This window comes from Zea mays, chromosome 8 (genome assembly GCF_902167145.1).
Source record: "Zea mays cultivar B73 chromosome 8, Zm-B73-REFERENCE-NAM-5.0, whole genome shotgun sequence".
NCBI lineage: Eukaryota > Viridiplantae > Streptophyta > Magnoliopsida > Poales > Poaceae > Zea > Zea mays.
The window spans coordinates 16,407,359-16,432,973 of NC_050103.1; the positions used below are offsets into that span (position 1 = coordinate 16,407,359).

The window sequence follows — 25,615 nt, forward strand, 5'->3', positions numbered from 1 at the left end:
AGTCTAATACTCATCTTAAAGGAGCAATCAAGTGAAGAGTTCTCTCTTCTTCTCTCTTAACATCCTAACTTTTAGGGTTTAGTTTTCACTGACACATATTGTAAACTAAGTTTGTGTTGTTTAGAGCTAATTATTACTGGATAACCTATTCACCCCCTCTAGGTGCTCTCAGATATGTGTTAAGGTATTGGTATGCGTCAACTTAGAGATTTGCTTGCATCAAGGGGAGTATCTCTTTGATCAAACCTAATACTAACATCACATTGTACTCTTTCCCTATATGAGTTTTACTATATGTTTTCTCATATTAGGTTTTTAATGAGGCAATGTCAACACAAGCATATGTCTGTCTCTTGATTTTCCCATCAGGGGTTTTCGATAGAGACACCAAACACACATATACTGTTGATTTTCTCCAAAATTTTCCCAACTGGTTTTCCTAAGTATTACACAATATATTATTGCAAACCTCCTATTTTACTTACAGGGTTTTTAAGGAGGATATATATGATGGACAACTGCTTAAGGGGGAGTGTTAAGAGAGACAAGCACTTGTTAACTACTCTCGCGGTTGCTGGACCAAGGGACATGGTCCCCGCATGTTCTCTACCCAACAAACGTGGACGAGTGGGCGTCTCTCCAACATGATACTCCATTATTGTATTTTGGGCATGTATATATATGAAATGCAATAAAGAAACAGAGGCATTCGACTCATTCACTTTCACCAGTATCGGTTTTACTCTAAACAAAACTAGTGTTTGATATAGTAGAGCTATAGATTAATTAGGTTGTCCTAGTGGCGATTCTGAGATTTCAGGGATCTAAAACGAAATTTAAATAGAGGCTCTTGTTAATATTACATATAAATTTTGCCAATAAAAACTCAGGTGTTGTTTGCTTCATGAAATATAACGTAAACGATAATGATATTGATCCACACTCGAGTACCAGCGGTAACAAATTTAAATAGGTCGATATAAGTTTCTAGTGTGGCATCTGATTACGATTGGACTTAAACAAACATGTTTTAACTTTATTAGTTGTCGTTCAGGTTACAAATATATGAGCTAAACAACACCTCAATATAAACTATTAAAAATATAACCTTGATATGTTGTTTATGCTCCCGAGAGGGTGTTACGAGGCATGTTTTCCATCGTTGTTTCAGCTGACATGATATTTTTAGTTTGAGATGTCATTTTATTCTATATGAGTTGATTTATTATACGTTTATCATATGAATTTGGAGATGCTAGTAATTATTATTAGCTAGTAAGGAATGATGTAATAGCAGACAAATCCGTTCAATTTCACTGATCGAACAGATAATAATACCTCCATTTTTGATATTTGTCACCCACTAATTCATTTTAACTAAAATACAACAAATAAAAAAAGAACAGGAGGTAAAAAATAATATAGTTTGTTTTTCTCATTACACACACTTCATATTCATTATATATAAATAGAGTAATCTTATAATATTAATATAATATTATTTATGTGTATAAGATGGAGCCCTATGGCCTAAGGGCTCGGTCGCTCGGCAGCACCGTCCGGTCTCTTTAAGGTTTAATTTGGGTACTCTAGTATTGACTATAATCCACATGTATTGAAGTGGATTGAGGTGTAACTTAAAGTAATTTACAGCTCAATCCCCTTAAAGGCTAAAGCTGGCATTGGGTTTTCATAAACTCCTTGTTTGAAAAGACAAGAAATTTTCCGTGTGAAAATAAACTGATTTCTATAAAATTTCTATATATCCATTTTGAGGAATTGAAATCTTACTAATGGAAATATTTTTTTAGAACGTGACATTCCACTACTTTCCAAAGTTATCATATAAGTCTATCTCAAATTCATGAGGTGAGAAATGAAAATTGATTTTATAGATTTACATACTATTTCAACTTATAGCACACTCTTCTACTTGCTTCGCTATAATATAAATGTACTATATAACTATCTCTCATATGATTTATAACAATATACAAATATATTATATATATAAATATATAAACTTAATTAGTTTTGTCTAAATTATAATTATTAAAATGAAATTAAATTCCAACGAAACAAACGGAACCTAAGATTCTTTTGAAATTCGTACATTCAAAATGAGGCCTTGAATTTTCCTAATAAACTACGAACTAACAAAATGGAGAGACGAGCGCTTTGGATTCGCGCGAGAACGATCAGCCAGCGCCCAGCCGCCCACACACTATAGGTGTACATTTGGGTTGTGCCTAACAGGCCGGCCCAAAGCACACAATTTTAGGCACGGCCCAGGCCCGGCACGACCCAACCTATTTGCGGGCCCAGGGCGGCCTGGCACAATGCATGGGCCGTGCCTGGGCCTCAACTCAAGCACACAGGCCGGCCTGGCACGACCCATTTAACTAAGGCACACTAAAGCCCACTAAACTTAAAAACCCTAGTCCCTAGCGATCCTATCCGTCGACCGTCCGATCCAACGGCCACTTCCCACCCCACCCACACGGGCACACGGCCGCCACACCAATTCTATTTGGCAGCGCACGCCGCACAGCAAACCCTAAGTCTTCCACTCTTCCCTTCCCACCGACCACCGCCGCTCGCTCGTTCCCTGCTCGCGCGGTCGCCGACTCGCCGTCGCCTTCTCGCGTGGTCGCTCGTTCCCTCCGCCTTCTCGAGCGGTCGCTCGTTCCCTCCGTCAGGTATTTGCACGGTCGCCTTCTCGCGCAGTCGCTCGTTCCCTGCTCATTCCCTGCTCCCTCGTTCTCGGCCTCGTTCCCAGACGGTCAGGTATTTGCGCGCCGCCTCCGCCTCATTCCCTGCTCCCTCGTTCTCGGCTTCTCGCGCCGCCTCCCTGTCCCGCGCGGTCGCGCCGCCTCCCTGTTCCGCCACCCGCTAGGTAACACACGCTGCTCTTCCCTGTGCGCAGCGAGCCCGCGAGCTTCCTCGACGTCGGCAATGGCGCAAGGAAATGGAGGTGGCGCCCCGACTCCACTTCCCCAGCTCGGTGCACGGGCCACGGCCACCCTGTCTCTACCTCAACGGCAAGCCACAACAGCGTCTACCGCAGATCCGACTCTGAATCATCCGACCTCCATTGAGGATGGCGTCGGTGGCAGATCTTCGTTCACGCCAACGCCGAGTGCAAGCCCAACTGTTGTAGGCAGCAGCTCGGACACAGGTAACAAGCGAGGTAGGAAAACCACCTCTGATGTGTGGAATGACTTCGAGCAACTCTACAAACAAGTTAATGGTAAGAAAGTCAGGTATGCAGCAAAATGTCACTACTGCAAATCACAGTTAACTGCTAAGGGTGGTACAGGTCATTTGCATCGACATCGTATTGCTTGTGCATCTAAAGCTGAGCGTGCAAGTAGGCCACAATCTTTACTTCAGTTTAATGGTGATGGTTCTGTGCGTTCATGGGATTATAATGCTGCTACTGCTCGTACTGAAATGTGTCGTTTGATTGCTACTTTAGATCTTCCTTTGGGTTTTGGTGGTCATCCTGCTTTTGAGCGTTACATTAGACGCTCTCATAATCCTAGGTTCCGTTCTGTGTGTAGACAGACAACGACTAGAGATCTTGTTAAGTTTTTCAAGCAACGTCGTACCGTGTTGATTGATCTATTGCAATCTAGTGTGTCATCTGTTGCACTCACATCTGATATATGGTCTGGTAATGCGAAGGAAGATTATATTAGTGTTGTTGCCCATTTTGTTAATGTTGATTGGTTGTTAGAGAAAAGGGTCATTGGAATGAGGCTTATTGATGTTTCGCATAGTGGCTCTAATATTGCAGAGCGGGTTGCAACTGTTGTTGAAGAGTTTAAGTTGATTGATAAGGTTTTTTCTGTTACTCTAGATAATGCATCAGCTAATTCTAATGCTATGAACATCCTTACACCAAGGTAGTGTTTGGTTGAAGAGCCAAGTAGAACGGAGTCGTTCTGTCCCAGTTTTGTTGCTGTTTGGTTACAAAGTAACTAGAACGGAATGGCTCCAATTAGAGAATATTCTCCTCAGATTCGGAACCATTCCGCTCCAAAAAATCAACCGAACGGAGCCGCTCCGTTCCCATCCCGCTCTCACAGTCACGCTCCGTTCCGTTCACTCTGCAACCAAACAAAAAACAGAGCCACTCCGTTCCAGATTACCAAACACAGAACAGAGCGGCTCCGTTCCTAGAATTAGGGATGTATCGGCTCCGTTCTACTTGGCTCCTCAACCAAACACTGCCCAAGATTCTCTGGTTATGTTGGTTCTCTATTCTTGCATCAGAGATGTGCATGTCACATAATTAATCTCATTGTAAAATCTGGTTTGAAGCGTTTGAAACCTTATGTTGAAGATTTCAGAACTGCAATATCATTTTTAAATGCTTCCAACCAACGCATCGCTGCATATAAATCTTATTGTGCTGCTATGGATGTTCGTCCTCGCAAATTTGGTTTGGATATGGATGTTAGATGGAACTCTACATATGGATGTTAGCAAATTTGGTGGCACCAGGTTGCAAAGGGCAACTCAATCCGTAAGTACTAGCAAAGTGAAATCTGCTTGGGGTAAGATTTATGGTACTTCATCTTCTAACACTAGAACTACTACTACTTCTGTTGGCCATACTTCTTCGCCTTCTAATTTCTGTCCAGTCTCTGAGTTGTCCATGTATGTTGACAGTGATCCAATTACTGTGTTTGATGATGATTTTGATATTCTTAGTTGGTGGCGTGAGCATAAGAATACATACCCTATTCTCTCCATTTTAGCTAAGGATGTTCTAACTGTACCTGTTTCAACTATTAGCTCCGAATCTGTTTTTAGTCTTGCTGGCAGGGTGCTTGAGGAGAGGAGACGTTGTCTAACTAGTGAGATGGTGGAGACCTTGACATGTTTGAAGGATTGGCAGATGAGCGACGATAGAGAACAACACAACTTGGAGAATCCAGAGCTTCAACAAGCCTTCGAGAATCAGTATCTAGATGGTGATGGTGATGATAATCAAGATGCTCCTAGTGACTAGTGTGCATGTGGCCGTGTAGGATTATATCATTGTATATGTATTTCGTATGTATGGCTGTATTACTCAACTAAACTCTCGAAACATTGAACTGATTACTATTTTTGAGCTAGATGTACTCTTTTTCCCTTATGACCAAAGGTTTTTAATGAGGCAGCCACAAAATAGCTCAATTTTATTTGGTCATATATGTTCTGTACCTGAGTACCTCTGTTTTCGTATTATTATTGTTGCATTTTATATGTGGGCTGATCTGACACATTATGGTATTTTGGTCTTTTTGGGCCGGTCTGACACACATTAGTAATTGTGTGCTGTGCCGTGGGCCGTTGGCTCGGCCCATGTGCTGGCACGGCCCACAATTGGGGTTGTGCCTTTGTGGGTCGTGCCTAGATGTGCTTGTGCCGTGCCGGGCCAGGCCGGCCCACATGTACAACTATACCACACACCAAGAGCCACAGGCCAGAGGCCACGCGGCCACGCCGTCCTCTTCACCCCAGGGTTGCCGACGCGGCGACTCCGATCACCCACCACCGCTGCCCCCTGTCCTCCCTGCTGCCGCCTGTGCCGGGGCTAGCCCGCCGCGGAGCCATGTCGCGGTCCTTGAGCATGAGAGGGAGCATGAGGGCGCGCCGCGACCTGCCTCCTCCTGAGAAGGTGAGGGACCCCCTCTCCCCGTCCATCCCTTCCTCCCTCGGGCTTCTGCTCGGCCCCCGCGGGTGAGGTGAGCGTGCCCACATTAGTGCGATCGTTTGTGTCTTTCGGGCGTGTGTGCGATGGGCGAGTTGGATCTCGGGGAACCAACTCATGGCCAATTTGTTGGAACTAGGGTTTGCTGAAGACCTCCAATGCAAGGCGGCGCCGGCAAGCATTCAAGGGAACGAAAAAAAAATCTACAACGGGGTTGAGTTTCTCTTGGTTGAATCTAGTTGTCTGCAAAAAGGATGCTGTACACTTTTCTCGTTCCAGTTGGAAAAAAAAGGAAGCGACGAATAGTCCTATATAATAATTATATGAACACCAGAATTCCATATGGTTGCAAAACCTAACCACTATATTTGATAGTTTATCTTCCCCAAGGTTGGCACCATTTACTCGTACAAAACCAAACACAGTTATTAACTAGAAATCAGATTTCTTTTAGGACCTGTTTGGATCCCATGAATTCAAACCAATATCTAGCAAATGCTTCCCATTTCATTATTATATTACTTTCCAATTCCTATCAATTCCAGGGAACCAAACATGGCCTTATTCAATTTCCTATTTAAACTCTGGACGTTCGTTTAATATTACTTTTCTAGTTCTCTTCTGAAATTTCTGTAGCTACAGAAAGCAATCATTATCCATTAAGGGGGTAAAGATTTTGAAAAAACAATTCAATGATGTAAATATTCATGAGTACTTGGCCTACCACCTACTGGCTTGTGTGTGTTTCGACTAATGAGCCTTAGGTTAGAAAGTGGATGGGTTTAGTGACAAAACCTTGCCCTATATGCTATAAAGTATTTCACTGCACCCTTTTAGCATCAGCTGTTATGCGAGCTTGTGCTCCCTTGGCATCATTATGTTGTATTTTAGGCACAGGTCCTGTAGAGTTTTACTCAATTAATTAATAATTGTGAATTATGTGCATCAGACAATTGAAAGGCTTGAGAGTATGGTGGATGGAGGAAATTTCTATGAAGCTCAACAAATGTACAAGTCAACCAGTGCAAGGTACTACACATTATTTATCTTAGTAACAAATGGTTGGCTCTAGACGAGGATATTTTTTAACTCAACATGAGATTTGCTCCCATGGAAGTCGGACTTAGGACCTGAGGAGTGCTAATCAGACCATCTAACCAGCTAGAGGCCCTTTCAGCTTTCGCAACAGCCTTATGTTTCAATCTATTTAAAAGTTTCTTATAACATGATTATATCAACCTTCCACACCATTATTACTTCAAGTTGACTCCCTGATCAAGAGCCAGATTGGTTTGTTATTTCACTTATTTGTCATTTGTTTGACTCATATGGCGTCTTGAAGGTGCTCATGGCAGGTCATAGTTATATACATTTCAAGTAAAATAAAGAACAATGACTTTGCATTGTGGACAAATGTTATTCATACATGAAATGCCCATGTTTCTTAAGCCAGAAGGATAGTGCAGATTTGGTTTGGTAATTTATAAAAAATGATGTTATTTGAAGATGTATATGTAATTTACTAATAAGATTCAACAGGGTGCAAAATGTTGAAGTGTATAAATGGATTGACTACCTTATCCCATCAGCTTAAGCTTTTGGGTTGAACTGTTTAATACGTCCACTCTAACATGGTATCAAAGACAGAAGTCTCGAGTTCGAATCTTGACAGAGGCTTTATTTGTGCCTTCACCTATTTATTTCCACATTTGCGCCTTTCTCTCTGGCTGCACGTGGGTGGGGATGTTGAATTGTATAAGTGGATTGACTACATTCTTCTATCAACTTAAGCTTTTTGGTTGAATTGGTTAGTGCGTCCACTCTAACATGGTATCAAAGTCAGAGGTGGCAGATGCTTTATTTGTGTCTCCACCCATTTATTTTCCACGTTTGCGCCTTTCTCTCCGGCTACACGTGAGTCAGGGGTGTTGAAGTGTATAAGTGGATTGATTACCTTCTTCCATCAGCTTAAACTTTTGGGTTGAACTGGTTAGTGTTCTACTCTAACACAAAACAATGGTTTAAAGGATCAAAATATATCAGATAACTAAAAAAATAATCAGCTCAGAATGATGTGTACAATTTTACCTGAATTAGCTGGGGGAGAATGTAGGGATCACAATATACCAATAATTAGTAGATTGTAGATCATCTTAACTTGTTTTGACATATTTTATATAGGTATATTGCTGCTCAGAAGTATTCAGAAGCCTTGGACATCCTTCAGTCAGGCGCTTTGGTTCAATTGAAGCATGGACAGGTTACTTTCTTGTGATGTACAAGTACGAGTTAACAAATGTTGTTAGCAGCTGATATCATCCATCAATTTATACCAAGAAATCCATCAATTTATACCAAGAAATCCATCAATTTATACCAAGAATATTCATTGATTCAATATCATTGTGAGTTTTCCTAATTTTTATGTAACATTTACCTAACCACACATTTTTATTAACCTTTTTTTTTCAATTTATGGGCTGCAGAACCAAAAAGGAAAAACAGCTTAACCTAGATTTTCATGCATGCTGTTGCTTCCTCTGCAGCAGGCTGCTAACGTTTCCTGTTTTAATTTTGCCTTCTTTTTTGCACTCCTGAAATTATTTATAAAACAGACTCTACAAATGTGCATTCCATTTTGCTATTTAATTGGCAACAGATGTTATGGTAGCAGGATACCTTGCTGTACTATAGCGAGGTGCTTTGGATTTTCTGGACATTGGTAGCACACTGATTTTTCTGTTATCTGCTTATGTGTTGTGTCAACCTAAATTGCATTTGGACCAAATCCATGGTAGAAGTCACATTGCAGCAGCATGTAGAACTTGAAATCCTTCCATTTTTCCTTACTGGTAAAAGTTCCCAATGTCTTTACATTATTATCAACAATTCCAGGTTACCTGTGGTGGTGAACTTGCTGTCCTCTTTGTTGACACCCTCATCACAGGAGAGCTTCCATATAGTGAACAAATTTTTGGTCAGTTTTTTTCTTTTATAAAGGAGCACAATACATAAGTTCCTTCTATTGATGATCTAAATATTTCCTATTGTTTCAGTTTGTTTTCCCTTCACTTATCTAGCCAATCCATTTGTACAGTATATCATTTGTTTAGTTACTCCTAGCTTGTCTGTCATGCAAAACATTGAAGAGCCTAAAATATTGTTGAAAGCAGTGACCCCTACCAAATTATGATTTTAGCATATTTAGTTCTCTTCTTTTTTCTCTTCACATACAGAAAATCTTACTGGTCCCCTTATGGTTCTGCACGAACTGAATAAAACAATCCCCCTTTAGGGCTTGTTCGTTTACACCAATCCAGAGGGGGATTGGAGGGGATTTAATCCCCTCCTAGTCATTTTTGACTAGGAGAGGATTAAATCCCCTCCAATCCTCTTCTGGATTGGTATAACCGAACATGCCCTTAGTAAATTGATGCATGCAATAAGTTTGGTTGATATATATCATATTTTGTGATAGTAACTATATTGTGTAACATTAGATCGTATCAGAAAGATGTATGAGGCATTCCCAAGGGTAACTGTTCCACATTTCCTTGGAGATGACTATGATGATGAGGGGCATCAATTATCTGAAGCTATTTCTGCTGCCAAAGTGCGGGCAGAGAGTTGCTCATCATTCATGAAAGCTGCAATCAGGTAGGTTTACACTAATTTTATTAAATGCAAGTAAGAATAAACAAATGTTAGCCGTTAAAACATCAATTTGTTTCCAAACTTGTTATGTGCATAACCTAGCGGGTATGAGTTATTGAGATGATAGTGATAGGGTCATGCATGGTTCTGACTCATTCACTCTCATTTCATATAGTTGGAAATGATGGAAACCCTAACCCTAACTCAGGGTTGGGATTTGTATTAATAGACCAATAGGTGTTGGGCCTGTCCCATTACACAAGGGTGTGAAGGTAATTACAAGGGGCTAACCCCAAAACTCTAAACGGGTTCTAACACTTCCGCAGTCACAACTCTATTCTGTATAGATGTTGAGACTGGATCGAAAATCAACGAAAACACTCGACGATAGCCCCTTGGTGAAGATGTCGGTGAACTGCGGCGTGGTTGGGACGCTGAGAACCTGAACGTCACCGGCGGCGACACACTCGCGGACGAAGTGTAGGTCGATCTCTATGTGCTTCGTGCGATGATGCTGCACGGGATTGGAGAGGTAGGCCGCGCTGACGTTGTCACAGTAGACGAGGGTGATGCGCTGAAGGGGGTTATGGAGCTCCTAGAGAAGCTGGCGCAGCCAGGAGGCCTTTGCCACGACGTTGGCCACAACGTGGTACTCAGCCTCTGCATTGGAGCGAGAGACGATGGGCTGCCGCTTGGCGACCCTGGAGACGAGGTTGGCGCCCAGGAACATGACATAGCCGGAAGTGGGACAACGTGTGTCGGGACAGCCAACCTAGTCCTCGTCAGTGTAGACCACGTGCTCCGATGTCGGGGAGTGTCGGAGTAAAAGGTCGTAGTCGAAGGAGCTGCGGAGGTAGCGCAGGATCCGCTTGAGAGCGGTGAGATGAGGTTCCCACAGGGTGTGCATGTGGAGGCACACCTGCTGGACAACGTATGTAGTGTCGGGCCTAGAGAAAGTCAGGTACTGAAGGGCTCCGGTGAGGCTTCGATAGGACGTCGCGTCGGCGACCGGGGGGCCATCGTCCTAAGAGAGCTTCACCTGAGTGTCGACAGGTGTGGATCAGGGTTGCAGTCAGACATGCCAGCTCGCTCCAGGATGTCAAGGGCGTACTGGCGCTGGTGGAGGAAGAGACCCTGAGGCCTCCGCTCGGCGGTAATGCCGAGGAAGTGGCGGAGAGGCCATAGGTTCCTTCATCACGAACTCGCGCTGAAGGACGATGATCGTGCACTGCAGCCGTTAGCACGTTGTTGTCGACGTAGAGAAGCAGGTAGACAATGTCATTGCCGCGCCAGTAGATGAACAATGACGTGTCCGACTTGGCCTCAACGAAGCCGAGAGAGGCCAAGTGGGAGGCAAAGCGACTGTACCAGGCCTGTGGCGCCTACTTGAGGCCGTACAAGGAGCAGTTCAACCGACAGATCAAATCTGGACGGGCTGAGTCGACGAAGCTGGTGGGCTGGCTGCAGTAGACTGTCTCTGTCAGAGTGCCATGGAGGAAGTCATTCTTGACATCGAGCTGATGGACCACCCAGTCCCGGGAGAGGGCGAGGAAGAGGACAACACGCACGGTGGCGAACTTGACGACGGGACTGAAGGTCTCGTCGTAGTCCCCTCTAGGGCGTTGGGTGAAGCCCCGAATGACCCAACGAGCCTTGTAGCGGTCGAGGGAGCCATCCGAGGTCAGGTTGTGGCGGAAGATCCACTTGTCGGTAACCACGTTGGTGCCTGGTGAACGTGGCACCAGGTCCCAAGTGTGGTTGGCCAGCAGGGCCGTGTACTTTTCCATAGCGCGACACCAGTGGGGATCAGCGAGTGCGGCGCGAACGGAGGAGGGAACCGGGGAGGCGCTCGGAGGAGCGTCGACCGTCAATATCAGTCGGTCGACGGGGCAGAGAACGTTGGCGACGCGATGAGTCACCATCGGGTGGACGTGTCCGGGGTCGCGGTGGATGGCGACCGAGTGGTACACCAGGGGCTTGGTGCAGGGACGAGCAGTCGGGTCGGCGAGAACCGAGGGAGTGGCTCGCTCGCGACGGTGGTAGGCGAGGGCGGGGTCGGCGAAACGAGCTAGACAAGGGGCAGGAGGCGGGGCAGCGCTCGTAGACGGGGCCATGCATGGCGCAGGCAGGGTTGACAGGGCCGTGCATGGCGCGGGTAGAGGCGCAGGCGGGGTCGACGGGGTCGCGCGTGGCGTGGGTAGAGGCGCGAGCGGAGGTGGCGGGGCCACGCGTGCCTCAGGTACAGGCGCGAGCGGAGACGTATGAGGAACAGGATCAGACTCAAGGAGGGAGTCGAGATCGGTTAGCGGGGAGGAGCCAGCAAGGGGGAAAACATCCTTGTCAAAAACAACATGATGAGAGATGATGCGGTGGGAGAGGAGGTCAAGGCAGCGATACCTCTTATGGTCAGGAGAGTAACCGAGAAAAAGACAGCTAGTGGAGCGGGGAGATAGCTTGTGGGGAGCGATGGCGGAGGTGTTGGGATATAGCAGGCACAACTGAAAGACGAAGGTGGCCACATAAGGGGGTATGCCATACAAGGCAAAGTGGGGAGTGGGGTGGCTCACTGCCTTCGAGGGCAGGCGGTTGAGGAGATGGGTAGCAGTGTTCAGGGCCTCTGCCCAGTAACTGGCAGGGAGAGACGCCTGAAAGAGGAGGCAACGGACCATGTTGGTGCGAATGATGCGTTCGACTTGGCCGTTCTGGGGAGAAGTGTAAGGGCATGAGAGGCGCAATTGAACGCCATGGGAGAGGAAGAAGGAGCGAGAGGCAGTGTTGTCGAACTCTCGGCCATTGTCACACCGAAGGGCACGAACCGGGCGACAAAACTGGGTGGAGACCTAGGCAAAGAAGTGGGTAAGGGTGGAGAAGGTATCAGACTAGGCGCAAAGGAAAGGTCCAAAGAAAGTGAGAGAAGCCATCAAGAATGACCAGATAGTATTTGTAACCAGAAAGGCTGAGGACAAGAGAGGTCCAGAGATCACAATGAACAAGATCAAAGGCCTGAGCAGCCCTGGACGTGGAAGTGGAAAAAGAAAGACGAGAGTGACGGCCGAGCTGGCAGGCATGTCAGAGATGCCTAGAGGAACCCCGACTAGAAGAGATAGCGGAGCAGCTGGAGAGCTGGGACATCATGTCAGGTCCAGGGTGACCGAGGCGACGATGCTTGATGGTGGAGGTGGTGGTGGCAGTTAGAGCATTGGGGGAGGATACACCGGTGGGGGAAGTGGAGGGCAAGTGAATAGAGTAGAGGGGGCAGAGCTGTCACAGTGAGCGAGCATGATAGCCCCTAGGGCTCGAACTCTATAGAACTGTGGCTGAATCAAATGGGGAGCAACAAGAACGTTGTTAAGGCAGAAGGGTCCCGGAAGAACCGATGCACCTACTGAGGTGACTGGGAGGGTGGCACCGTTCCCACTATGGAGGAAGGATGTGAGGGGTGAGGAGGGTGTGAGTGAGATAACAAGATGGTAGTAGGAGTGGTGTGGAAGGAAGCTCCGAAGTCGACCACCCAATCGGAGGGAGAGGGAGGAGGTGGTGAAGGCACGGTGTGCGAGGAGAGAGCCAAGGGAGGTGAGAGAGACAACATGGGCTTGGTTGTCAAGGAGACAATCACAATTGGGCAGAGCCAGAGGCACCGAAGGGGGTGGAACACAATATGATGTGCTGGACGTGACGACGTAGGGTGGAAGAGCATGGGAAGGGAGGTCGGGGCAACGGTGGTGAGGCTGAGCGTGGCCGGGGCGGGGAGGGGACTAGACGACGCGGAGGAGAGGGCACCGATGCCGCAGGGGGCCACAACCATGGCGATGAGAGCTGGGGCGTCGGAGGGAAAACTAGTCGGCCACGCAGTGGCGGAAGGAAGGTATGGCCAGGCGGTGCGGGTGCAGGTCCGCGGGGGCGCAACAGAGAGCCTTGGAGGTGGCCTGCGGCTGTGGACGGAGGCCGTGGGCGCAGGGACCGCTGCAGGCCAGGACACTCGGAATGGTTGTCGGGGCTTGGGGAGACGGAGCGTCGATATAGAGAGGGGGCAGCAGAAGAACCAGACGCACACAACAGTTGCAGGTGGACCAGGGACGGGTCGGCGCGCAGGGGACGACGCGAGCAGTCCAGCGGCGGCGGCTTAAACGCGGGCGGTGCCGCTGTAAGGAGACGACCGACGGTGGGACAGAGGTGGCCGACACGAATCCAGGTGGGAGGTGCGTGCGTGCCGGCGAGGTCACCCTGGAGGACAGCCGACACACACCGAGAGCACGTGTCACGTGCGGCTGAAGGAGGGGAGCTCGTTGTGGTGGAGGAGGTCGGGGTGGAGGTGGTGGCCGTGAGCCAGCGGGTCTTCGGCGAGCGCTAAGCCGAGCAGTGGACGAGGCGCCTCCTCGCGTAGGCTGGCTGGCTTGAAGACAGTGAGTGACGACCTGGAGGAGTGTGCTCGCGAGCAAGACGACCAGAGGAGCTCCTGCGCGCGGCGGAGAGCGGAGTAGGGGCAACCGGCGTGCGGTCCCAGCCAAGTTGCATGCGTCCTGTAGCGAGCGCGGCGAGGGGAGCGTGGATATGCAAGAGGCGACTGGGGAGTGGGGGTGGGACCGACAACCAGGAGGATCCGGCGAGCCGAGGCAGAGAAGGGGGCGACCGGGCAGGGGGTGAGCTCAGCGGTGGCAGATGGGTGAGAGGAAGGGGAGAGAGAAGACTGGCTCTGGCACCATGTTGGAAATGATGGAAACCATAACCCTAACTCAGGGTTCAGACTTGTATTAATGGACCAATAGGTGTTGGGCCTGGCCCATTACAGAAGGGTGTGAAGGTAATTATAAGGGACTAACCCCAAAACCCTAAACGAGTTCTAACACATATGAAAGTTCAGAATTATCTGATTGGTTAAGTCAAAAGGTATAGATAATTTTCTGTAATATCGCCCTCATTTCATGTGTTTTATTGAGACTTTCAGTAGCTGATCATAATGTTGTGGTTTCTGGAGTTGGTCATGTTGTTTTTTCAAGCTGAGCTGAAATGTATCTTTTGCTAAACTGTTGTGTGGCTTTGACATTACAATACGAATTACGATAGCTATTTATATGCTAACTGTGATGGTTCTTATTAGAGTGTATTTGGTGTTTAGATGTTTATCGTAGAGTACCATATTTATTCATGGATTGCCTTGTCTCCCAAGTCATGTACTCTATATAAACTGCCTTAAGGATCAATGGAATACATCCAACCAATGTTATACCAATCTCATTCTCCTTCATGGTATCAATCGTAGTGGTACTGGTCGTGCCTTTACCCACTGGAGCGGCCTGCCTCTCAATGCTGTCGTTGGTGGTGGTGGTGTTTGGTTGCGCCGGCACTGATCGAGGAGCCGCCCTTCCCCCCTTGTCGACCCGACCCTAAGCGATGATGTCGCTAGGAGCAATGCTAGGCCTTACCGTTGTCGAGGGGCTACACACCCCTCTAGTCCGTCCTGCCCCTTCATGCTGCCACTACGGGTCGAGGGGGTATCTATGCCTCTGCCTCGCCTCTCCTGTCTCCGCTTGTCTCTTTTTCTCCGTGTGCCACTGTTGACCACAGAAGAAGCACAAATGTGAGAAACAGAGGACGGATGGAAGACTAAGGCTAAATGCATCTCGTGCAGGATTTGATTTCCCGAGCGGTAAAAGCGAGAAACCGGGGAAATTTCCCGTTTCTGCTGAGGACGGGCTTAGGTTTCTCGCTCCGTTTTTTCTAGATTTTGATGACAAATTTAAAAATATAAAAGTCAACTTTTTTGTCAAAACAGTATTTCGGAACAGTAAAAACGAGATTGTGAACCCTGATCTCGTGAGATGCACCTTGGATCCCACTACTGTTGTATCCTTTTTGGTTTGCTCGATCACTGAACCGGGTTAAGTCGACCTCGCGCGTACCTACTTCGGCATTGGCGCGACTGCATCGACATATACATCTCCGAGTGGCACGTGGCGACCTGTCTAGGCCTGCGATGATGAGGGGACGCTTTCCTACGCGCCTTTTCGACCATCTCGTCTGCATTTCAACATAATCGGTTTGTCATCGCCACCACAAATTGGGATGCCTCTGTCAACTTTTCCTCGTTAATCCACCTCACGCATACTCAGTTCGTACAATCGATTATGCGCCGATCCACTCGGCTCCCGTGACGTCCATCGCGGAGTACTACATGCATCTTCTTTGACAAACAAGGTTGCTGTTGTATTGCCTCGTCGGGTCACAACACCGCCGCTCATATGACTGCTTCGTTGTTGCCTCCACATTGCTATCCCAGTGCATTGATGGCTATGTTGCACAATTTTTGTTGCTCCATTCGTCCGCACAAGGTCTTTGTCCTGTTGAGCAGGTCTTTGTCGCTGACTTAGAGAGCCACTTGTGAGCGTGAGGTCATCGCTGTCCTTGCACGCAAAGGCACCGCTGCTCATCCATTGCTAGCTTGAACCACTCGCTTTTGGGTTTGACGTGTTTGTTCCTGCATCGCTTCTTTGTCTAGCAGACCACGTTGTTAGCGTCCTCGTCTCATCCACACCTACTTCGTCTACTCCAACAACCACGTGTTGCATTGGCACTTTCTACCACTGTTTTAAAGGTGTCGCCTAGGCGACGGTCCAATGCCTAGACGCCTTGCTCGCCTACCTCGCCTAGTGTGATATCCTGGCCTAAGTGGATTGTGTGATAACCTGGCCCAAGGCTCAATAAGATTGATAGAATACTCATACCAACAATGTGCATCTTCTTTTTTTCGGAAGCTTGTCTCAAAAGAACCTCTGGGTTAAGTGTACTTGGACTAGAGCAATCTTGGGATGGGTGACCGACCGGGAAGTCTTTTCGGGTGCGCATGAGTGAGGACAAAGTGCGCACAAAAGACTAGTGTTGGTCTTTAGAGATGTTCTATGATCCTTGAGGCCTGCCAGGAGTAAGTACCGCCTGTTCGGGAGTGGATGGGGTGTTATAGATCGTATCAGAGCCGACCCTTGTGGTTTCACGGGCGTGTGTGGGCTATGGGTTCGGGTATATGGCGCATGTGGGTCTGGAGTGGTCACATGGCATGGCATATGACGACACTGGACACACAGACATGGCCAAGAGGGGAGGTTCCTAGCTTGGGGTTGACCTACGAGGACGTCGGTCTTCTAAGGGGGGAGGATTGTGATATCCTGGCCTAAGTGGATTGTGTGATATCTTGGCCCAAGGTTTAATAAGATTGATAGAATACTCATACCAACAAGGTGCATCTTCTTTTTCGGAAGCCTGTCTCGAAAAAACAAAGTCACTAGAACAAAGTGGTGGAAGCTTAAAGGGGATGTGGCCCAAACTTTCAAGGAGAGAGTTATCGAGGAGGGCCCTTGGGCAGAAGAGGGAGACACAAACATCATGTGGAGGAAGATGGCGACATGCATCCGAAAGATAGCTTCAGAAGAGTTTGGGTTGAGTCAAGGAAACAGAAGGGAAGTTAAAGACACTTGGTGGTGGAACGAAGATGTCCAAAAGGCTATCAATAAGAAGAAAGATTGCTACAAACGCTTACATCATGACAAGCACTGCAGACAACATAGAGAAGTACATGATAGCGAAGAAGTCTGCAAAGCGAGCGGTTAGTAGAGCCCGGGGTCAAGCATATGACGACCTTTATCAACGGTTGGACACAAAGCAGGGAGAAAAGGATATCTATAGGATGGCCAAGAATCGTGAAAGGAAGACAAGGGATGTCAACCAAGTCAAATGCATCAAGGATGAAGCAAACCAACTATTAGTGAAGAATGAAGAATGAAGGTAGGAAAGGCGATGGGCCCTGATGGTATCCCTATCGAGGTATGGAGATGTCTTGGAGACATAGCGATAGTATGGCTGACTAAGCTTTTCAACACCATCTTTCGGACAAACAGAATGCCCGACGAGTGGCGGCGGAGTACGTTAGTACCAATCTTCAAGAACAAAGGAGATGTTCAAAGTTGTACTAATTACCGTGGAATTAAGCTCATGAGCCATACAATGAAGTTATGGGAGAGAGTCATTGAACACCGCCTGCGGAAGACGACGAGCGTGACCCAAAATCAGTTTGGTTTCATGCCTGGGAGATCAACTATGGAGGCCATTTTCTTACTAAGACAACTTATGGAGAGATTCAGAGAACAAAAGAAAGACCTGCATATGGTCTTCATAGACTTGGAGAAGGCTTATGACAAAGTACCTAGGAGTGTAATGTGGTGGGCCTTGGAAAAACACAAAGTATCAACAAAGTACATTAATCTTATTAAAGATATGTACACTAATGTTGTGACAAGTGTCCGAACAAGTGATGGAGACACCGATGACTTTCCAATTAACATAGGACTACATCAAGGGTCGGCTTTGAGCCCTTATCTTTTCGCTTTGGTGATAGATGAGGTCACAAGGGACATACAAGGAGATATACCGTGGTGTATGCTTTTTGCCTATGATGTGGTACTTATTGAGGAGAGTAGGAGTGGTGTTTCGCAAAAGTTGGAATTGTGGAGGCAGACGCTGGAAGCAAAAGGTTTTAGGCATGGTAGGTCTAAAACAGAGTATATGAAGTGTGATTTCAGTGCCATGGGGTATGAGGATGGCAATGTTAGTCTTGACGGGGTGTTACACCTAGACGTCCAAGCGACAGTCCAACGCCTTGTCTCACCATACCGCTTTAAAAAACCATGCTTTCTACCATGTCGTTTTACGAACCACAATCGCCTCCGAGGACATTCTCTACCGCTCCCTCAGACATTGATGCATGGTTGGTGCCTTCTACCTTGTATGTATAGTATTGGCAACACCAGCTTGTGCTTCCGTTCCCGATGCATTGATAGGACTGGCAACCCTAGCATGCGCTTCGGCTCAGGCGGCTTGACTGTGTCAACCCTCCCATTCTCACCATGTCTGCCTTGATTGCATCGCTGCCTTTCTTCTACATCCACGAGGGCCTTGATTGCATCAACTTCGTCATTGCCCTCTTGATGATGACTCGACGTGTCTACGTCATCAATATTGAGTTGCATGCATCGACCAACTCAACCCAAAAGCTTAAGCTATTCGAGAGAGGTGAACAATTCACATGTATTCTAACGTCCCCCTCACGCCGAGACTCTATCAAGCCTCAGGCGTGGAATAGGAACAAACAACAATTATTTTATTTAACTTCGCCTAACTATGATTCAAACTCGAGACCTTTGGTTTTGGACTTTTGGTATCATATTGAGTTGCATGCACCGACCAAATCAACCTAAAAGCTTAAGCTGATGGAGAGGTGGACAATTCACTTGTATTCTAACAATTAACATGGCACCTCTTGTGCGCTTGCAACTACATCAACATGGCAACCTGACCACAACTACGTCGACTTTGGCTATCTTCCACATTGCTTCTTCCGCCATGGCTACTGCGCCCCTACACTTTCCTACCTCGACATCAGCACAAAGGACTATCATCCGCATGACTTCTTGTTGGTTTCTGCCCCAGTCGCAACATCAACATTGCAACGTCGCTATGACTGCGAGGATGTTAGCCTTTGGCTCCTCTTCTCTAGTTTGACCGTAATCGATGCTCCCGCTACGACTGCGAGAGGATGCTAGAATATATTTGGTAATTTAGATATTGTGTATTGTAAACTGCCATATATATCTATGGGTTGTCTTGCCTCCAAGTCATGTACTCTGTATAAACTGTCTAAGTGCTCAATGCAATACATCCAACCGATATTACAACAATCTAATTCTCCTTCAGTTCTCCCCCTTATCAAGATGTCTTCATACGACACTAATAATGTTTCATTTATGTTTTGAGGTGGTCTGCTGAGTTTGGAACATCAAGAAATGGTTCTTCTGAGCTTCACGTTATGTTAGCAGAATACATATATTCGGAATCTCCAGAGACGGTAACTTGCTATAATTCATTGTCTCATAAGAATGTGGATGTCTTCTATGTGGAAGCTGCAGTTTTTTTGAGTCACTACTGTTGTTACTAGTTTATTTACTGCTTTTATGATTTTGCTCCAAGGTTTAATGTTTAGTACCTTGACTGCAGGACATGACTAAAGTCTCAAGTCATTTTGTTCGTGGAAATGATCCAAAAAAGTTCGCTTCTATGCTGGTGAACTTTATGGGCAAGGTAGCGGTTTTGGTCTTAACAAATAAGTTGACGTAGTGTGATACTCTAATCCTTTTTGTTGTGATATGCAGTGTTACCCTGGTGAAGATGATACTGCAATTGCACGTGGGGTCCTAATGTAAGATATCCTTTCCGTAATTTTTGGGGGGGGGGTTGGGAGGATATCCTTTCCATGTAGGAGTGCAGATCTTCAGTGTATTACATTGCAGGAAAGGTCTAGCTTCTGTTGTATTTGCAGTATTAGGTAGAGGTTAGCTAGATGAAACTGAACCTAGTTCATTTGGTGGGAGTTGTGGGTTGTCATGGGCATCATAGGGAGCGAGAGGCAACAGCCAGGCTGGGATAAGGCTAGAGAATAAGATTGAGATGAGCTGGGATAAGGCTAGAGAATAAGATTGAGATGAAGGAATTGTGGAGAGTTGGTTAGCAGCAGATAAGTCCAAGAAAGTAGGAGTTAGTTGAGAGTTTGTAAGAGAAGTTGGTTAGCCATAGGGCTATTTATAAGCTGCATGGCAGCAGGGAATAAATCAAGCAAGATCATTATCAAACCAATCTCTCTCTCTTGCAATGACTCTCTCAAGCGCCTAGGGCTGCTACCCTAGAACCAAGCCTGCGGCAGAGGGGTATAACCTCGCCGGAGAAGACAGCTATCCCCATGGACCGAAGGTCCATGACACCTGGTATTGGAGAGGGCGGGTGGGAGGGCGTTGCGGCGGCTGGTGGTGGTGAGGGATGGGCGGCTGGTGGTGGTGAGGATAACCTGGAGCTGATACCATGCGGTCCATGGGGATAGCTGTCTTCTCCGGCGAGGTTATACCCCTCTGCCGCAGGCTTGGTTCTAGGGTAGCAGCCCTAGGCGCTTGAGAGTTATTGCAAGAGAGAGAGATTGGTTTGATAATGATCTTGCTTGATTTATTCTCTGCTGCCATGCGGCTTATAAATAGCCCTATGGCTAACCAACTTCTCCTACAAACTCTCAACGAACTCCTACTTTCTTGGACTTATCTGCTGCTAACCAACTCTCCACAATTCTCTCATCTCAATCTTATTCTCTAGCCTTATCCCAGCTCATCTCAATCTTATTCTCTAGCCTTATCTCAGCTCATCTCAATCTTATTCTCTAGCCTTATCCCAGCCTGGTTGTTGCCTCTCGCTCCCTATGATGCCCATGACATGGGTGCACTCCCAGCATCCAAACAGGTTTGGGTCCTCTCCAACTTGAATTTGGTTGCCTATTTTTTATATTTACAATGGCACCTAGTTCTTCATAGGTTGGTTGAGTTCTTTTAATTATTTGGTTCATGATGAACAACAACACCTAGGTTATATTTTCTCAATTAAATATCCTGACATGTGATCCACTGATTCCCTTTGGCCTATCGAATGCAGAGAGTAGCATACTTCAAAGTAAACTATGAGTATATGTAGAGATATCCTGTTTCCTGACATAATATTCATTCCTTAAGGTACCTATCTCAAGGGAACTTGAGAGATGCAAATTTACTTATGGATGAGATGAACGAACAACTAAAATCTGCTAACTCGGAATTTCCGAAAACAGATTTGATTCAGTTCATCAAGTATCTTTTACCAACGTAAGTTTGTCCTATTCTTTCCGTATCTTTTATCAATGCAACAATGTTCTCTTTCAGACTGGACAAATTGTTGCAGGACAAGTGTTGCAGTTTTGTGTGAATAGTTTTGAATTGTCATATGCAAATAGATTGCCTAATTTTGTGTGACCTTCTAACCTAAGATTCATGTTTTGCTCTTGATGAATTGATATAAAACAGTTAGGGCTCCTATGGAACATAGGAAATTATAGGAATTTTAAAGGATTGAGTTCCTAAGGAAAAAAAATCCTAGAAGGCTTCTTTGGCTGATACAAAAACAAAGCAAAATTTCCCTAGGATTTAATCCCATGACAAGGATTCCATAGGAAAAATAAAAAGAGCTTCAACCTCATGGAAAATTTCCTGGCACCAAAAGCAAACGCTCCCGCGTCGGCTAGAGAGCCTCGTGAGCACAGAGCAACAACAGCTAGTTCCAAACTTAAAAAAGGATATTTCAAACTTCTTACTTCCTTTACTTTTTCCTATGGTGTAGCCAAACAAGCCTTCTATCATCTTCCTTTGGTTTTGAATCCTACAGGGTTAGAAAATACATCCATTCTATTTCCTGAGTTTTTCCTATTCCCGTGTTTCTGAAATCCTATGTTCCAAAGGAGTCCTTAGTAACATACATGTCCTGGTTTCTTTAGGAAGACCTAATTAAGGAATAAGGACAATGGTCATTCTTGTGGCTTGGTGGATCTGGAAGTAGGGGTGACAATGAGCTCTCAATTTACACTATAAGATTTAAGGATCGGATTAGGATCAGACCATATTTCTATTCATTTTTGAACTAAGATTTATTTAGGGCACTACCATTTTGTGAAGAAGCATTTGGATCGCGATCCATTACCACCCCTATCTGGAAGCATAGAAATGCTTGTGTTTTTTATGGTGTTTCTCCAAACACGAGTTCAGTTATACAACATATCCATGAGGATGCCAGGCTTTGAGAATTGGTAGGTGCTAAGGCCTTGAGAAGGTTGTGGCCTTGATTTGAGGATGTCTTAGTTGTTTCCCTGGAAGTGGTGGCAGTTTCTGTTTTTGTTGGTGCTCTATTTTTCTAGGCTCATGAGGCCTTTTTTTTTCCTTTTCTGTATAGTTTTTTTGTTTGTTTTTGGTTTTCTTCTTTCTTTGGGTGTTTATCACCTTGTACTTTGTCTTCTTTAGACCTTTTCTCTCTTCTTAATATAATGATGCGCAGTTCTCCTGCGTCTTCGATAAAAAACATATAGTTTTTGTGAATAGTTATAATCGAAGGCAATTTTTGTTTTTATTTTGATGTATACAAGGCCATAAAGTAAGTTAATATGCCAATTGGACAACTTCTCTTTCTTTTGTTTTAGAATAGTTTTACTTCTCTCTTGACAACTTCATACTTTCATAGTGAGCTTTAGTTAATGTTTTTTTGGTTTAGTGCAAACTTTTTGGTTTGTTTAATGATTTGATGTTGTATCGTGTTTTGCTTTCTGAAGCATATATTTGAATACCAGTATATAACAAATCGATGCTATCATGTTCTATTATTTGATCTCTTCTGTGCTATGTTCTCCTATACTAAGAGATCAATAATTCGTTAGTGTCCGAGTGTTCAGGAATTGTCCTCTTTAGGAAAAAAAAGTTATGCCAACATGTTGCAGTGGTTCAAAAATCATCACACAATCATGTAGGTAGTGCACAATTCAATAAATATGCACAAATTTAATCTCAAATTCATCTTGCATGCGGACATTGAGAAAACGTTTTTTTATGCGGAATATAGTAGGGAAGCCACTATGTGCATTTCATTTAAAAGGAAGAACCAAAGTTGCAGAATAAGAAAAACAAAACCTGTGTTTTAAGGCACAAAAAAACACAGGACAATTCATCTTTTGCATTTCAAGATTCTCTCATCATTTTGGGAGCTTGTACTTTATGGAATCATCGGAATAAATGCATTTTTGGTGGCTGCAATCCAAGTATGTCTTTAACTCTCAGAGCTGCTGATGAGAAAAGAAGAAGATGGGAAGTAGCTGGTGCAAAAGGCCTCGCTCATTTGGTTGCACCCTTGGTAGAGCCTTAGGAAGACTTGAGTAGTTTGTTTTTTTAATCCCCTTATGGATCTATATTTGTATGTCTGTTTGGCCTCCGTAAGGAGGTTCTTCTGTAGACCTTTGTTTTTTCTTTTTTTTTTCTGCTTAATATATAATGGGGCGCATGCGCGTTCGAGAAAAAAAATTATACAGAGAAATTTGACGTAGGGTAGTGAATTACAAACTATTTTACGGAGGCTAGACCTTTGTTTTTTCTTTTATTCTGCTTAATATATAATGGGGCGCATGCGCGTTCGAGAAAAAAAAATTATACAGGGAAATTTGACGTAGGGTAGTGAATTACAAACTATTTTAAAAACACTACTGTCAGTATGTGATGAACAGTGCCAGATTGACTGCTCCTTTATTTTGATCTTGACATCTAGGGAAAAAATTTGAAACTGAGTTGTTGTAGCTATATTTAACTTTATATGCACTATAAACAAAATTATTTTCATGAATTTTGAAATATTGCTGCACGAAAAATTTCACTAATGGGGGATATTCATGCTTCTGGATACAAAATCTGTGCTATTAAGAGATTCGCTAGGTATTTTCTTTATGACAAACTGGTCCTGCACTTTGAACATATTAATGTCACGATATATGCTTGAAATAATCTTAATGGAACATTTCATGTTGTTTCAACTTTTGTTACTTGGTATATGTCATGGAATATATTTTTTGTTTCCAGCACTCTAGCTTTTGTAACATGTGACGCTGTTTACAGACTTGAGAGAGATGCTTACCCTCTTTTTAGAACACTTCGACAGAAGTATAAGACAAGTACAGATCGTGATGCTGTGTTTCAGGAGGTAGTGCTGTTTCTCAAATATTTTGTTGCTTCGTTAAGAATATCTGTTTAGCATGAATTTGATAGGAACCAGGATAATAGTTTTAAAAACTGGAAAAAATATTAGCAATAATGTGCTTACGTAAAAGATTATTTTAGATCATGTAGGAATCTGTCGAAAGTTAGCTGTATTGCTGGAACTAACGTGCTATCGTAGTATATTGTCATGTCAAAACTAGAAAATTTGCACACTTTGGCAGCCTATGAGATTGCATGGTTGCATTTTGCAGTTACTGGATGAAATAGCTGCAAAATTTTACAATATACAACGCCAGAACCCTTTAGAAGGCCTTTTCAGCGAAATGTTCAAGGTAAGCCTTATCTTGTATTGCCATGATTCTGCATCCTTCAGACACCATCTGGTTTTAGCAATTTTTCTAGTTGGTGTGTGACACCAATTAGGCAACAGTAAATCTAGTTAAAACATCAAATTCCTTGGTTTGTGGAGGCCACAGGATGATAATGCCTGATTTGAGGTACAAGACTTCAAGATTTACTGATGTTATCCTTACATTCTGCAGATATAATGCACGAGAAAAGAATTTTATGTCGATGCTTTCATCTAAACCATTGGCTGGAATAATACAATTGGTCAACAAAGGTGTTTGCTCAACTATGAATCTCCAAGGCCATACATTTAGCATCATGCTGCATGAAGATATATACTTAGCTCTGCAGCAAAATCGTCGATTAGTGTCAGATTGTTACTGAGCATGTGTAACTGAATTTTGTTTTCTATTACTTGTTTCTCTTTGTTGACTTGCCCTTGATTGTTATTGACCATGCATAACTGAATTTTGTTTTCTTTTACTTGTTTCTCCTTGTCCTGTTCACTTTTGGAGATGTATTTTGTGTACCCACAGATCAAAACTATAACCTATTTAAATTCATTGATTTTAATATATGGTGTTATCAGTAAAGTTCATTGAATCCTTGATCATTAGGGATGCACTATTGTGCTCTTGCTCAATTGGCTTATGGCGGGCTAGTGTCTTATGGCCTATTTGTTTACCATCTAGATTATATAATCCAGCTTAAATAATTTAAGAGACAAACAAACAACATAAATTTTTTAATGAATTATATAATTTAGACACTTAGATTATGATAATCAATAAACAAGTTGTTAGGTGCTTATATAATCTATAAGGTGGATTATACAATCCTAGAAGGAAACAAACATGGCCTTAATGGATTATATAATCCTAGAAGGAAACAACATAGCCTTAATGGATGCAACGATTTTTGCAATTTGGATACAATCTGTCCATAGTGATATTAGTTTTTTTATATAGTTTTCTTATAGACTGGTTGGTTTCATCTACTAAACTTTAGTCCCTATCACAGCGGATGATTGATATCAGTTAGAAGTATTAAATACAATCTAATTATAATACTAATTACACATACGAGGACTAAAAGACTAGATGAATCTATTAAACCTAATTAGTCCTTGTTTTATCCATGTGATGCTATATTAAACATTTGTTAATCATGAAATAATTAAGTTTATTAAATTTGTCTCACCGTTTATGCTATCTATATGTAATTTTTTTTGTTATTATATTATATTTAATATTCCCTCCGTTCTTTT

The 25,615-nt window shown here is 44.4% G+C and overlaps 1 protein-coding gene across 2 annotated transcripts; it reads left to right on the forward strand.

Annotated features, from left to right (window-relative positions):
* The first annotated feature begins 5,429 nt into the window (after positions 1–5,429).
* On the forward strand, positions 5,430–24,944 carry LOC100191361 (uncharacterized). Of its 2 annotated transcripts, NM_001136795.1 has the most exons (12): positions 5,486–5,674; positions 6,657–6,736; positions 7,889–7,967; positions 8,603–8,684; positions 9,208–9,364; positions 19,163–19,253; positions 19,403–19,486; positions 19,558–19,604; positions 20,953–21,081; positions 23,899–23,983; positions 24,252–24,332; positions 24,543–24,830. In NM_001136795.1, exons 1-12 carry the CDS (start codon positions 5,609–5,611, stop codon positions 24,546–24,548), a joined length of 987 nt encoding a protein of 328 aa, NP_001130267.1. In that variant the 5' UTR covers positions 5,486–5,608; the 3' UTR covers positions 24,549–24,830. The 2 variants fall into 2 exon arrangements, 1 of the variants encoding a protein (NP_001130267.1); XR_004851721.1 differs by lacking the exon at positions 23,899–23,983 and having other exon boundaries at positions 5,430–5,674; positions 24,543–24,944.
* The last annotated feature ends 671 nt before the right edge of the window (positions 24,945–25,615 follow it).

Coding starts and splice junctions, on each gene's coding strand:
- LOC100191361 (NM_001136795.1), top strand. CDS start 5,609: ATGTCGCGGTCCTTGAGCATGAGAGGGAGCATGAGGGCGCGCCGCGAC. Junction 8,685..9,207: donor ATATAGTGAACAAATTTTTG/GTCAGTTTTTTT, acceptor GTGTAACATTAG/ATCGTATCAGAAAGATGTAT. Junction 19,487..19,557: donor TGGTGAACTTTATGGGCAAG/GTAGCGGTTTTG, acceptor TGTGATATGCAG/TGTTACCCTGGTGAAGATGA.